Genomic DNA, 15,441 nt, shown 5'->3' with positions numbered 1-15,441 from the left:
GTTAAAGTGACTCTTCAAACATTCAGCCCAGCGGTAGGGCTCTTTAAAAAAAAAACATACTGCATTTTATGGTCATGTGACAACACTTACTTTTCCTGTCCTATGCTCTATATATACTTGGCACAGGTAATGGGAAAGTCCCTCTGATTTTTGGCTGGCAGGTATTTTATGAGCAACCTTAGTTGTACATTTTAAATTTTCCCAAATAATTATATTTGAAGAAGGATCTGTCTGAAGGTTATAAGCTCCGAGGCTGGAACAGCGAAGCTTATGCTATACAAGATTCAGCTTTTACAAAGTACCAGTATTGAATACCACAGAGTGACGACAACATAATAATGGGGGGAGGGAGTCCTGAACAAAGAAATGGTGATAAATCATACCTTGCACAATAGTCACATTGTGTAAAAATGTAGGGTAATATGATATCTGAAATATATGAATTTTATCCTGTACTCATGAAATCAGCATATTGTGACATTTTGTCACCAATGTTTCACTAGAAAAAAATATATAAAAGGAAAGAAATGTGTAAACTTTCTTTTTTTAAAGGCATATGGCATGAATGGGTTACCATTTGGTGTTATTCGAATGAGGTTTCTGTTTTCTGCTTGGATGCACATCAAATGCATCCAGATGTGGTAGTCTGAGAGAGTTCAAAAAAACTTCTGTCTGATTCCAAACTCAGCATTTGCGATGCTTGGCAAAGACTTCTGTCCCGGGGATGAGGCACTTTAAAGACTCTGAAGCAGTCTTTAAACTCAATACAAACAGAATTATGTCAATCCACAGGGAAATCAGGCATTTGCCCCGTTCTTGAGGAAACAGCTTCACAAATACCAGAAATAACAATTCATAAACCACATTTATAACATCTTGGGAGCAAAGCCTCTCCACAGAGAATGTCTATCATCTATAAAACTAGTGGGAGATTATGCTTATTGAAAAAGTATGGTAGTAATAAAAGGAAGTCACTGAGTAGGATTCAGTCTAGACTCTCTCTCTCCTCAGTCCTCGTGTAGTTAGTTCCTAGGTGTTTAATGAATTCTCACTATTAGGTAGCCACTGTGCTGCCAGGGGTTGTGGGTGCAGACACTGCTCCTATTTTCAAGGAGTGTCAACTAGTTGGAAGAGTTAGGCATACTGTGTATACGAGCAGAGTAAAATATTATGGGGGCCATGTATTACGGTAGGACAAATAGCCTCAAGTTCAGACTTGGGAAGTTCTCCTTGTCATTCAGGGTCCCAGATGAAGGAGACTGCCACCTTCATCCTGAGGCCTTCGAGATCACAATAGCCATTTCCATTGCAGCCAGACAGAAAGGGATGAGAGGTTCTTATGGGCCAGGCCTGGAAGTGGCCCACATTCATCAGTTCTCTCACTTGCTTTCCGTAGGACTCAGTCACATGGCTGCATCAGACTGATAGGGAGGCTGAGAAGGAGTCTAGTTGTGAGCTCAGAAAGGGGAGGGAAACATGGCTCGTACGTTTCCATCAGGGCAAGAACTGTGTATGCAGTGCTGTGGGGATCCAGGAGAGAATGGCTGTCTTTTGGCGGTGTGCCTGGTATGTGTGTGTCTAGGGCAAGGATTCACAGAAGTGAGAACCTTTGCATTTGTCTCCATTTGCTTCTAATTCATTAGGAACTTTAACTTTCCCTAGGGATTTAGACTAAGGCATCTTCAAGGTTTCTTTTAGGGGAATTAAAAATGTAACATGAAGAACGGTTGAAGAAACTTGTCTAGGCTGGAGAGTAAAGAAGAGATAGAGGCTGGGTGTGGTGGGTCACACTGTAATCCCAGCATTTTGGGAGGCCGACGGGGGAGGATTGCTTGAGGCCAGGAGTTCAAGACCACCCTGGGCAACATACTGAGAGCCCATCTCATTAAAAAAAATAGGAAAAAGACAGTGAGCAGGAGGTGGGGAGAATGCCAACATGGTCATTATCCTTGCGTGGATGAAAGGCTGTTGAGTGGATGATGGGTGGACTGCATCTGCAGGGTATCAGGAGGCTCAGCCAGGACCAAGGTATTCAAAGACAAATTTAGTTTAACACAAGGAACAACTTTTTAACAAGATGGCTGGAAAATAGGCAATCCTGGGGGAGTGCTGGTGAAATCTTCTATCAGTGATGAAGCTGGAGAGAAAAAGGACACACACACACGCACACAAAGTCCTGAGGGTGTTGCACCAACAGTGCAGTTGGCTTCCTGGTCTTATAGCTATTGCACCCTTGGAACTTTGGCCCATCATGGTTCTTTACACCTCTTACTATCTTGCAAGCTTTAGGCTTCTACTCCTATTGCCAATTCTTTGGAACTTCCATATTTCTCATTCAGATTCCCAACATAAGTCCCTGTTGGGCTGGCTGCCTTTGCTCCAGGTGCCCATCACTGGTCCAGTCAGATGGGGGCAGGGTTAGGATCCACTGGTCTAGGTGGGGGCACCATGAACATGAAATCCAGGGTCTAGCCTGACGTGATAGCATAAGGGGCCTACTGTAAAAATGCAGGTAATAGACAAAACTATACTTCCACTTGTGCATCACAGTGTATGCCTGTGTCTGTTCTGTTCTTTTCATGCACAGACTCTTGAAGTACAGAGTTTGGATGGAGCTCCAAGTAAAACGTGGTTGATTCCATAGCACTAAATAGGCACCTAATGTGTACCCTGTAGACACACACAATAAGTGTTTGTTGGGCTTGACATCTTCCTGGAAACCCTTTACAAAGGACATAACAGAACACTGACTGAAATCCTTATGAGGTCTCAGGCTTTTTTGGCTTGAGGAAGTAACAGGCTCAGGTTATATAATAAAGACCTTGTTCTTATTAAATGTTCTGTAGGTAATAGGCCTTTGGGGGCAGCATCTTAGACAAAGTGTTAACAGTACAAAGAAGAAACCTGTGTGTGGTCAGCACACTCTCAAACCATCCATTGTACTCTTCAGCTGTATTCTTTATTAGTAATAAGCCTCAGATAAAATGTTACAGGGCATTAGCTCTCTGACAAAGGCCACGCCCAGTCCATGGGTGGAAAGGGAAGAATAATAAACCTGGTAGAATACTTGAATATAAAGATGAAAAGTACCTGTATAGAACGTCCCCAACACCTAGCTCACTGGCTAGATGTTTGAATAAATGTGCATGAAAAGAAACTAATCCTTCTGGAATAAATGTACACTTATTTCCAATTTACATGTGAGAAATAGAACTTTATGCCCAGATTTATAAAATACAAATTTGCACTTTTAAAGAACTAATTTTCATCATGGGCATTTATGCCTTCAGTAAGTGTAGTCTGCTTTATGTGACTGTGGGTTATAAAATGTTCAAGATTTTGAGATTTCAGCAAAATGATAAATCATTTACATGTTTTAGAACTTAAACACCGCCTTTATACTTGGCCCTTCACAATGGGGTGTTGTCTAAACATAGACCTTCTTACGAAGAAACAGTACACTGTGTAGTTTATATGAGAAACATTCCTTAAGCCTTCATTCCAATATAGAGTGGCAGATTTGGCTGTGTAAACATGTGCCTGTATATATTCGGATGTGAATTGTGGGCAGATTTAAACACTCTGTGGCATTGTGAAGCGGCTCGTACATATAAAGAAAGACACAAGCACACATATTTAATTAGCACTGCTTGATGGAGACTGTTCAAAATCTCCTTGGGTGTAAAGCATTTGTTTTGAGCATTTTAAATACGGAGTGCTTCTGGAAAAATAAGGGTTACTTATTTAGGCCCTTTGAGGTTGAAAATGGATTTTTCTTTCCAGGACTTGATTCCTTCCGAGTGCAAATAACAACGGCATCACTTGTACTTCGATAAGAGGTCTGCTTGTGTGGCTTCCAGAAAGAGCAGCAGGAGATGTGAATAATTTTACAGTGAGGAAGTTGCAACTGCAGATTAGCCTTTGTGACAGCTTCAACCTGTGGCCCCAGATAACCAGTGATTAATTGCCTGCCCTGGGTCCTTTCCTTTTTTCCGACTCCAGGTTTCCCGTGAGCCTGTATTGAGACGGTGAATTTCGTTCTGAGGGTTCTGCGTGGGCCGGCGTGTTGTGTGGAGCCGCGTGGTGGGGGGAGCGCAGCACGGTCACGCAGACCGAAGCTTTCACTGCACGGCCGGGCTCGTTAGTGCGAATGAGCCTGTGTCCCGCGTGCACCGAGGGAGCCGAGCAGCGCAGGCGGCCCTCTAGCCCCGCACGGCCAGCGCGCCGTGGGGGCTGCGTCCCTTTGCCTCCGCCACGCTCGCCTCTACCCGACCGCTGCCTCTGTGCTCCGGGCGGCCGCCTCGGCCCAGCCAATCAGACGCGAGTGCTCGCAGCGGGCGCCGGCCAATCCGCGGCCAGCGTTCTCTGGAAACGCGAAACCCTTAGGGGAAAAGCAGTAACAAAAGCCTTTCACTGCAGACAAATGTTAAGTGTCTGTGCAGACTTTTCCTGTTTTTAATTTTATTACTGCAAGAATGGAAGGTTTGTTGTTTCTTTCATGTTTCCTTTCAAGCAATTTTAATTATACATTTGTGCTACATCAGGGACTCTGGAACGCAGTGATTCAGCCTATTGGATCTAAAGCTAAAATGCAGTAACCTTCTGGCAATACACATATATTCCTGCACTGTAAATATAGCTGACATGCTAAAGAATTTTAAGCAGCTGCAAAGGTCTTTGACACCACACACAGTGCCCCAGAGAGAAGATGATGAGAAAACCAGCTCAGTCTTCCCCTTCGCCTCCTCTCCCACCCCCTCCCCTTTCCTGAAGGGATGTGTTCATAAAGAATCCTTTCCTCCAATTGTTCTGTCTTGTGCAGATTTTGACCAAATGCCTAATTACCATGGATTCTCATCGCAATAGGAAATTTTATACACAATGGTTTTAAAAAAATTTCCTGAGGGAATTTCATTGGAATCAGCTATGATTTGAGGAAATACTTGCTTTGCTCCATCCTAGCCTTTCCCCTGCTAGCCTATTGCTACAGTACACTGAATTAACACAGAGTAAATAATTCAGCTGTTGCCTAAGTCATAGCAACATAGACCATATGGGAAACAATTTTAAAATCTCCTTTTGAGACTTTGGAAAGAAATCGTTCTCCATTACTTGAGTCCCAACCATTGAAATATTTTACCTGCCGTTAAAAGCTTCCCAAGGAAATGAGTCTTACCTTGTGAGGTTTCCCTTACTGTAAAGGAGCCCAGTACAGGTTTTCTGTAAAATTCACAATGGCAATGGTAATGCAAGTGAGCAAACTAGCTAGAAACAGATTTTGACTAATGTCTTCTGGTGCTTCCAAGAAAGAGTAGGGGTAGATGCAGAAAAGAAAACAAAGGCTCAGTTAAATATTTTATTTCTTTACCCTAATAATTTATGTATGTCTCAAAATCAAGGTTCTATTAAAATATGCTTTAAAGAAGTGATTTTTGTAATTTGGCATTTGTCCTCTCAGAAATAAAGAGGATATTATATTTTCTCTGTGGCATTTGGTATACTAAGCACACTTAAGTTTAGTAATTCACAGATGCAGTGCTAAATTAAATTGTCTGTCTGAAAAGCAGTTGGAAAAAGCAGAATGGCTTGCAGGAAACGAGTGTGTTAGTTTTGAGATTTCTTTTCTAATCCTCTGAGGCAAATGCTTACCAAAGTTGATTCCAAAGATAACCCCAAGAGTAAATCTATTGTGCACATTTATTTTCTTAAGAGGGCTATTTTAGGAGTCCTTAATAAGAAACAAAACCAAACACTGAAACAGATACGGTACCCAGGCTGATTACTGTCTCACAAAGTCAAAGAGGGGAGGATTAGGGAAGTGAAATCGTAGTTGATTGTCTGCTATCTGGACTCTTGAGTCCCCACTCTCCTGTCTATGCCTATTTTTATGCACCTGCATAATTATTTTTTCTTAATAAAAATCACCATCATTTTATATTGTTGAATTGGAAACAAAACCGATTCCTTTCAGTCACCCTCTGGTTTAAGCACTGGTAACTGGCGCTAGTTTATATTGGCTGCTTGCCAAACGAAAGCAATTATGTGTAATAATAGAAAAATTAAGAGGTGAGTGTTGCTGTTTTACAGCAGGACATGGCAAAAACCATTTCCTTCTGTCAGCAGTATCTTGATTACACTCTCACACACAGTCTCACTCCTTTGTACCACATGCGCACGCGCACGAATGCACAACACACATTATTTCCTGTGGGTTTTAACTTGAGGTCACTGAAACCAGAAAGAGGAAGAATGCAAACCACAGCTTTTAAAAGCAAATGAGAATAGAACTTTGCTGGCAAAAAAAAGAGAAAGAAATAATAAGTGAACTGGAAATAACAGTAATCAGTGGTAACTATGATCCTTTTTCATCCCCTGCCTCCTGCAGGTGTCCTAGTGGTCAATGTCACGTGGAGGAACAAAACGTACGTGGGAACCCTACTGGACTGCACCAAGCACGACTGGGCCCCTCCCAGGTATGAACAGGGCCTTTTATTTCTCTCCTTCCCCATCCTCTCTTTGCAGGGAAACTGTAGAGAGAGATTCATAATACATAAAAGTGTGCCTGTAATTGAAACCAGGCAAAGGAGAAATGAGCAATTTAGGATTGAACGCAGTAAAATGCAGATGCTAAATTTCTTTTCTATCAGAAGATCTCTGCTCCCCACCCCTTCTCTCCTGTCTTTGTTTTCATTTTTTCTCAAAGTGGGAATTTGAACTGGATTGGAAGCTAGCTACTTGAGCTGTTTTTCTTTGGTTTTTCTGAGGAAGAATATAAGCCTTTGGTCGCCTGTTCTTTTGCAGGTGTTGGAAATTGTCAGTCTTTTCCTTGACTGGGCCCAGCCCTGAAGCTACTGGAGTGTTGACTCCTCTTTACTGCATTGTGTACTTTGTGATTTCACCTGGCTCTTTTGGGGATGCTCATTTTCACATCTGTTACTTGCTTCCATAGGTTTTGTGAGTCACCGACAAGTGACCTGGAGATGAGAGGGGGCCGGGGCAGAGGGAAGAGAGCAAGGTCTGCTGCTGCTGCCCCGGGCTCCGAGGCCAGCTTCACAGAGTCCAGAGGGCTGCAGAATAAGAACAGAGGGGGGGCCAATGGGAAAGGGAGGCGGGGCAGCCTCAATGCCAGCGGACGAAGGACACCCCCAAATTGTGCTGCTGAGGATATCAAAGCCAGCCCTTCCTCCACCAACAAAAGGAAAAACAAGCCTCCAATGGAGCTGGACCTGAACTCCAGCTCTGAGGACAATAAGCCTGGAAAGCGTGTCCGCACAAATTCCAGAAGCACTCCCACTACCCCTCAAGGGAAACCAGAGACTACTTTTTTGGACCAAGGCTGCTCTTCTCCAGTGTTAATCGACTGTCCCCACCCAAACTGCAACAAAAAGTACAAGCACATTAACGGCCTGAGGTACCACCAGGCTCATGCACACTTAGACCCAGAAAACAAGCTGGAGTTCGAGCCTGACAGTGAGGACAAGATCTCGGACTGTGAGGAAGCATTGAGTAATGTGGCACTTGAATGCAGTGAGCCAAGCACAAGTGTATCTGCTTATGACCAGTTGAAGGCACCGGCATCCCCTGGTGCTGGAAACCCACCTGGGACCCCAAAGGGAAAGAGAGAGCTGATGAGCAATGGCCCAGGTTCCATTATTGGTGCTAAAGCTGGGAAGAATTCTGGCAAAAAGAAGGGCCTTAACAATGAACTGAACAACCTTCCAGTAATCTCCAACATGACGGCTGCGTTAGACAGTTGCTCGGCTGCAGACGGCAGTTTGGCTGCTGAGATGCCTAAACTGGAAGCAGAAGGATTAATTGACAAGAAAAATTTAGGAGATAAAGAAAAGGGCAAAAAAGCTAACAACTGCAAAATGGACAAAAACCTCTCTAAACTGAAAAGTGCCCGGCCCATTGCCCCTGCCCCAGCCCCCACTCCCCCGCAGCTAATCGCTATACCCACTGCAACCTTTACAACGACCACCACTGGGACAATACCCGGACTGCCCTCCCTCACAACAACTGTTGTTCAGGCTACACCAAAGAGTCCTCCGTTAAAACCCATTCAACCAAAGCCCACGATTATGGGAGAGCCCATCACCGTGAACCCAGCTCTGGTGTCACTCAAAGACAAAAAGAAAAAGGAGAAGCGAAAGCTAAAGGACAAAGAAGGGAAAGAGACGGGAAGCCCAAAAATGGATGCCAAGCTGGGGAAACTAGAGGACTCCAAGGGGGCCAGCAAAGATTTACCTGGGCATTTTTTAAAGGATCATCTCAACAAGAATGAAGGGCTGGCAAATGGACTGTCGGAGTCTCAGGAGAGCCGCATGGCCAGCATCAAAGCTGAGGCCGATAAGGTTTACACTTTCACAGATAACGCTCCCAGCCCTTCCATAGGGAGCGCCTCGAGGATGGAATGCAGCACTTTGGTGAACGGGCAGGCACCAATGGCACCTCTGCATGTGTTGACCCAGAATGGGGCAGAGAGTTCAGCTGCAAAGACAAGCAGCCCGGCCTATTCAGACATATCCGATGCTGCTGACGATGGTGGTTCTGACAGCAGGTCGGAGGGTATGAGATCAAAGGCCAGTTCCCCATCAGATATTATTTCTAGTAAGGACAGTGTTGTAAAAGGGCACTCTTCAACTACAGCACAATCATCTCAACTGAAAGAGTCCCATTCTCCCTATTACCACAGCTATGATCCTTATTATTCTCCAAGTTACATGCACCCTGGGCAGGTCAGTGCCCCTGCAGCTGGAAATAGTGGGAGCACGCAGGGAATGAAGATCAAGAAGGAGTCTGAGGAAGATGCTGAAAAGAAAGACAAGGCAGAGCAGTTAGATTCTAAGAAAGTGGACCACAATTCTGCATCCTTACAGCCTCAGCACCAGTCGGTGATCACACAAAGACATCCTGCCCTGGCTCAGTCACTTTATTATGGCCAGTATGCATATGGGCTCTATATGGACCAGAAGTCTCTGATGGCCACCAGCCCTGCCTATAGACAGCAGTATGAGAAGTACTATGAGGACCAGAGGCTGGCAGAGCAGAAAATGGCCCAGACTGGGAGAGGAGACTGTGAAAGGAAAAGTGAGCTCCCCTTGAAAGAGCTGGGCAAGGAGGAAACTAAACAGAAAAATATGCCATCGGCCACAATCTCAAAAGCTCCCTCTACTCCGGAGCCTAACAAAAACCATTCTAAACTAGGGCCATCAGTGCCTAATAAAACTGAGGAGACAGGTAAATCGCAGCTTCTCTCCAATCACCAGCAGCAGCTTCAGGCCGACAGCTTCAAAGCTAAGCAGATGGAAAACCACCAGCTTATTAAGGAGGCTGTAGAAATGAAGTCTGTCATGGACTCTATGAAGCAGACAGGTGTAGACCCAACCTCGAGATTTAAACAAGTAAGATTGTGGAGCGTGGCCCCAACAGGGAGAGAGCAGTCTGAGACTTGTATTATACATGTCTGGGCTTGATCTGGTTAGACTTCTGACACAGGAAAGAAACCCATATTAGTTTTTTCCTCTGCTCTTGAAAAATATCTTAAGATTCTCAGGAGTTACTATGTAGCTCTAAAATGTACATTATCAGTATTTTCTTGTCATGGTGTATAGTAAAAGGAACTGTGGACGGGTGCCTTGCAGATTTGTGTTTCAGGCCACTAACTTGCTCTGTGACTCTGATGAGGTCCATTAATTTCTTTTTTTAAATTTTTAAATTTTTTTGAGACGGAATCTCGCTCTGTCACCCAGGCTGGAGTGCAGTGGTGCAATCTTGGCTCTCTGCAACCTCCGCCTCCGTTCAAGCGATTCTCCTGCGTCAGCCTCCTGAGTAGCTGGGACTACAGGCACGTGCCACCATGCCCGGCTAATTTTTTGTATTTTTAGTAGAGACGGGGTTTCACCGTGTTAGCGAGATGGTCTCGATCTCCTGACCTCATGATCCGCCCACCCTGGCCTCCCAAAGTGCTGGGATTACAGGCGTGAGCCACCGCGCCTGGCCAGGATCCCTTAATTTCTTAGTCCAAGGCGAGGGCATTCCACAATGGGGCTGCTGAATTCTCTTCTAACTCTGAGATTCTGAGTCTTATCTCTGAAATATTTATTTTCCATTTTCAAATTTCTACTAGCATCTTCTTTGAAGATAATAAAAACTGGGTCCCTGAATTCACATTTCCCATTAATCTTTTTAATAGAATTTGGGGCCCAAATTTCTTTCACATGGGGTCAGAGATGCCTAGATTTCAGTCTTACTCCCTATATTAAGTACCCCAAAACTCAGAGCTCAGTGCTGAATGTTTGTGAGGAGGGTGAGGAGGTTTGGGTGGCAGGCCTCAACAGCTGTCCCAGAGCCCCATGGGTCAGTCAGCTTGAGAACACCTGAAAATTGGTCACCACGAAACCACAAATGTACTAGCACCTTCTGTCATGGTTCAGACGTCCTGACCCACTGCAACCCCGTGAGCATTAATCCTGGTATTTCCCAGCACTGCACATCCCCACTCCCACCCTCACCCCCATGCTTAGATAATCCCTGGTGCATTAGAGCAAGAACCACCAGCCCCCACCACCGCCACCCACACACACACATTTACTTAGGCACAACTTTGCATGTTCTCTGAGAACCTGAATCCCCAGTGGGTTTATATCATGAATGGGATGGGGATCACAAAGGCCATTTAGGATTCTCAGTTTCCCCACTTACAGAGGCATAAATCAGGCTGTCACTTCACAGGGCTGCAGAAGAATGATATAATTTTGGGGGTTTATAGATGGCTTTGTTTTCCAATAGAGAAGCCATAACGTGTGCTATTAATTTGAAATTTTGTTTTGATTAAGATGTTAGCACGTAATGAGAAGTGAGCCAATATATTAAGCCTCAGCTGCAGTAGATGAGGAAAATGTATTAGGAAACCAAGAGTTTTTCCTCCTAAGTGATGTTAATAGCTATAGCAATTACTTAAATTTACTATTATTAACTTGAGTTGGAGTTTTTAACATTCTTTTTACCTGTGCGAGATATTAAAAGGCAAATGAAGACAGAATTAAATATGTCTGAGGATGTTATTTAGTGTTGAGAAATGACATTAAGGGCCCAGCTCTGAATTTCAGCAGACCTGAGTTTGAAGCCCAGCTCCACGACTGGGCAGCAGCATGACCTTGATGTTGCCTGAACTTTAAACACTTTGGTTTTGTCTTCTGTACAAGGGATCAGTAATAATGCCTACCTGGGACATTATTACTTTGTAAGAGAAGGAGGTAAAGCAATTAGCACAGTGTCTACCACAGAAATAAATGTCAACTTAGCATTAAAATTAAGAGTGCTAGTGCTGTCATGATTATTAACAAGTTTTCTTTAAAATTGAAATTTTAAAACAAATCTGTTGGGTTTTTTTTCTTTAAAAAAAAAAAATCAGGACCCAGATTCAAGAACATGGCATCATTATGTATACCAGCCCAAATATCTGGATCAGCAAAAGTCAGAAGAACTTGATAGAGAGAAGAAATTAAAAGAGGATAGTCCGAGGAAAACTCCTAATAAAGAGAGTGGTGTGCCCAGCCTTCCTGTATCATTAACAAGCATTAAGGAGGAGCCCAAAGAGGCCAAGCGTCCTGATTCTCAATCAATGGAGGAGAGCAAGCTGAAAAATGATGATCGAAAGACTCCTGTGAACTGGAAGGACTCTCGGGGAACAAGAGTGGCTGTCTCCTCACCCATGAGTCAGCATCAGTCATACATACAGTACTTGCATGCTTATCCTTACCCACAGATGTACGACCCCAGCCATCCTGCATACCGGGCTGTTTCTCCCGTCCTAATGCACAGTTATCCTGGTACGTGTTGTCGGTTCTGACTATATTGGAGGAAAGAGGCGATGTTCAAATATTAGCTGTTAAAAACTCAAGATAAATTAGAAGCTTCAAGAGTGACATTTGTTTTCCTTGTTTTTATGCTGTTTAAAGTCCCAAAGATAAAACTGATTTAATATAAGTTTTTTTAATGAAATGTCAAGAATCCTCAGCCATAGTTTCCATAGTCTCTGATGGTCTGCTATAGCTGTTAGGCTGACAGATACTTTATTGCCTATAAAAATATTCTAAGCACTTACTGTCATAATCATTATAGTTACTATTCCTTTCACTTAAGTGGACACGTAAATGTATGAAATGGCTATAAGCTCAATTCTGTTTATAACTTCCCTTCATCAGGATGAATTAACTGGGAGAAGAAAATTGGAGAAGCTAGATACAGTTTAATGATGATGTAGCCCATTCTTAATGTAACCCCCTATTTTAAGATCTCTTTGACTCTTATCCCAAATTCATGTAACCCAAATGATTTTTTTTTAAAGATATAGCCTGTAACTTCATGTGGCATTTGTTGTTTATCTGCAGGGGCCTATCTCTCTCCAGGATTTCATTATCCTGTTTATGGGAAGATGTCAGGGAGAGAAGAGACAGAGAAAGTCAATACCAGCCCTAGCGTCAACACGAAAACAACCACTGAATCTAAAGCACTGGATTTGCTCCAGCAGCATGCTAACCAATACCGCAGCAAGTCTCCTGCTGTAAGCCTCCTTTTGTTGTTATTTAAAAGTACTGTGTTTTGGGGAGAAAGGGGAACAAGCTAGAGAACAGTCTTGAAATATAAATGGTTTTGGAACCCAGCTGTGATTTCAGGATGCTGTTTTATCCTAATACGTAAAGAATGGAGCGTTCAAAAGTAAGACGCTTTCACACATGAGAGAAAATTGTTAAAGCATGTATGGCAGTAGCAAGCTTTTCTGTTGCAAAATCTAGTATACCTTGCTTACCCAGGAGGATGGTTGTTAGGTGGAAATTTAAATTCATAGGAACCAACTCTTGGTGCAAAATATGTTTGATAAGACATTGAGGAATTAGGTAACAGAGGAGTATATTTTATATAATTTTTGTAAGTAAGTAGTCCAGAGGCTACAAACTGTTGACTTTTTGGGCAAATCAAGCTTTTCAAAAACTGTTTTCTTGCAGGATACCTTTTAAAAATCAGACATTTTACATACAAGTTCAGATCACCTCTTTCTCTTAAGACTATAGAAAATCTGGGCCGGGAGTGAGCCACTGCCTGTAATCCCAGCCCTTTGGGAGGCCGAGGCGGGCAGATCACCTGAGGTCAGGAATTCGAGACCAGCCTGGCCAATATGGTGAAACTCCGTCTCTACTAAAAATACAAAAAATAGCCTAGTGGTAGTGGGCACCTGTAATCCAAGTTACTCAGGAGGCTGAGGCAGGAGAATTGCTTGAGCCCGAGAGGCGGAGGTTGCAGTGAGCAGAGATCGTGCCACTGCACTCTAGCGTGGGCAACAGAGCAAGGCTCTGTCTCAAAAAAAAAAAAAAAAAAAAAGACAATAGAAAATCTGGTTCAAAATGACATGGCAGTAACTGATGGGAACTAGTAGCCCCATCTAGGCAGATGTGCTGCTCCCCATCAATGTGCATGGATATAAATAGAAGCTCCCTAATCTGCATCACTTATCTTTGTTGTTAACTTGACTTCTGGAGAGATTTGAGGTTTCTGCTACTTGTATTGACCCTTCATATTCACATCATCAGTGTTCATGGTCGGGGGTTCATCACGAGCAAAGCTGAGTGCCTGTGACATGTAATAAGGCACAAATTTGAGCCTTGCACAGTGTGAGGCTCATTTGCAAGAGTAAGTCATGTGGCTTAGGAGTGAGAGCTGTGTCTGCTGTTTTCTGGCCTTGACTCTTTGTCATGTCCCTTTAACTCTGCTGAAGTAATACAATGTCTGTGAAAGATGGCTCTTCCCCAAAAAAGGTGACTGCTCTAGTCCTAGAGACTGTTGTGAAGAGAGACTAAACAAAAATAGGATGGTGCTTGGCTAGGAAAGAGTTCAAAGTAAATTAAAATAATAGTATCTGCAATGTGTATGAGTCTACCAGAAACTCTATAGAGAAACCAGAAAAGGTGATTTCTGAATCTTTTTCTGAGTCCTCCTTCTTAGTACAAGGATTTCTTTTAAGTGAGAAGTATAACTTTAGTTAAAGGGTGGTTAGGCTCTAAAGGTAGAAAGTCATAGGAAATGAACCATCCTTACCCCAAACTATGGTTTGGGAGGATGGGGGCTTCTCTTTGAGAGTTCAAAAATTGAGAGATTCAAAATGTGGGTGTAGGACAGTGATTTCTTGTGCTTTATATTGGCATATAACTTTAGAACATGTTTTTTCAGTAGAACAAAATGTATACAGACACGTTTAAAACTGTGAGATATGTTCTCTCCACAAAATACAAGTGTAATTAGAAAACTTGACCTTAAAGATATCTCCAAAACTACTTATTTTGTAAAAGTTGTTTATGGGAAGCAATTGGGTAAATTCTTAACCTGCAATTATGAATGAATATAGAGAGAAATCCTCTTATTTCTGTCATTTCAGGAAAACATTGGTGTCACTTGGTTTACTTTGGGTGGAGTAGTTCTTTTGTGTTGGCTAAATTCCAACTGAAACTAATGCATGTTTTTTGAAATTCTCTTTAGTTACTAAAGAATTGTATCTTTATATTTACTTTTTAATCATTAACACAATATTGTCGAAGGGACAAAGGTGGTTTAGTACTCTTAAAAGTTGATTTTCAGAGCATGAAGGGGGAAAATTTCTCTTTTCTGTTGCAGCCTGTGGAAAAGGCTACAGCTGAGCGGGAACGGGAGGCAGAAAGGGAAAGGGATCGCCACTCCCCCTTCGGCCAGCGGCACCTGCACACGCACCACCACACCCACGTTGGCATGGGTTACCCGCTAATCCCGGGTCAATATGACCCTTTTCAAGGTCAGCAGCTCTATCATTACTGTGTCTTTGTCCATTCTGCTTTGGAAAACAGTTGCTAAAATTGCATTTCACATCTTAAAAATATTGAGCTTTGAGTTCACATTAGCTCTCAGGAGGGTTTTTAACACTTATTTTCTAGTGACACAGCTAAGGCTATTCCCACATCTTTGTATTCTATTGAGACATGAAATGGCTACCACTTAATAATTGTCACCAGTTGATGTTATCGGCAGCTTACTGTTATCTCACAGACTGAGGGCGGTGGCCAGTGTCTGGGGCACTGAATATAACAATCAGAAGATCAGATATCTACTTCAGGGAAATTGTAGAAAAAGGGAGGGATGGTGGGAAGCTTTGGTGAAATTACTTGTTCTGATTTCTGCATGCCTTTTAAGTTGCTCTTTTCCCATGGAAATCATGGGAGTAATGTGATCAGGTTTAACACTTTTATAACCTCATTCGAGGGTACTTCACAGCCCTTCACTGCTGCGACTTCACTAAATGGGAGAATTGAGAAAGAGAAACATGTTTTAAGCCATAGGATTGATATGAGGGAATCTTCACCTTGTAGTTCATTAGTTGAGCATGTATTATTTGTCCCATCTTTGTCATCTCAT

The 15,441-nt window shown here is 43.0% G+C and overlaps 1 protein-coding gene across 9 annotated transcripts in view; it reads left to right on the top strand.

The window, feature by feature from the left end:
- ZNF608 (zinc finger protein 608) overlaps window positions 1-15,441 on the top strand; it is a 115,414-nt gene that overhangs the window by 92,937 nt on the left and 7,036 nt on the right. For all 9 annotated transcript variants that reach the window (XM_016953710.4, XM_016953711.4, XM_016953708.4 and 6 more), the window contains 5 exons: window positions 6,386-6,473; window positions 6,950-9,404; window positions 11,417-11,834; window positions 12,396-12,568; window positions 14,671-14,824. In XM_016953710.4, the coding sequence (XP_016809199.1) occupies window positions 6,386-6,473; window positions 6,950-9,404; window positions 11,417-11,834; window positions 12,396-12,568; window positions 14,671-14,824 (3,288 nt within the window). The remainder of the gene's footprint in view (window positions 1-6,385; window positions 6,474-6,949; window positions 9,405-11,416; window positions 11,835-12,395; window positions 12,569-14,670; window positions 14,825-15,441) is intronic.

Source organism: Pan troglodytes, chromosome 4 (assembly GCF_028858775.2).
Source record: "Pan troglodytes isolate AG18354 chromosome 4, NHGRI_mPanTro3-v2.0_pri, whole genome shotgun sequence".
In the NCBI taxonomy this organism is placed as follows: Eukaryota; Metazoa; Chordata; class Mammalia; order Primates; family Hominidae; genus Pan; species Pan troglodytes.
The sequence above is the reverse complement of the archived record's forward strand: the minus strand, read 5'-3'. Positions and strand labels throughout refer to the sequence as shown.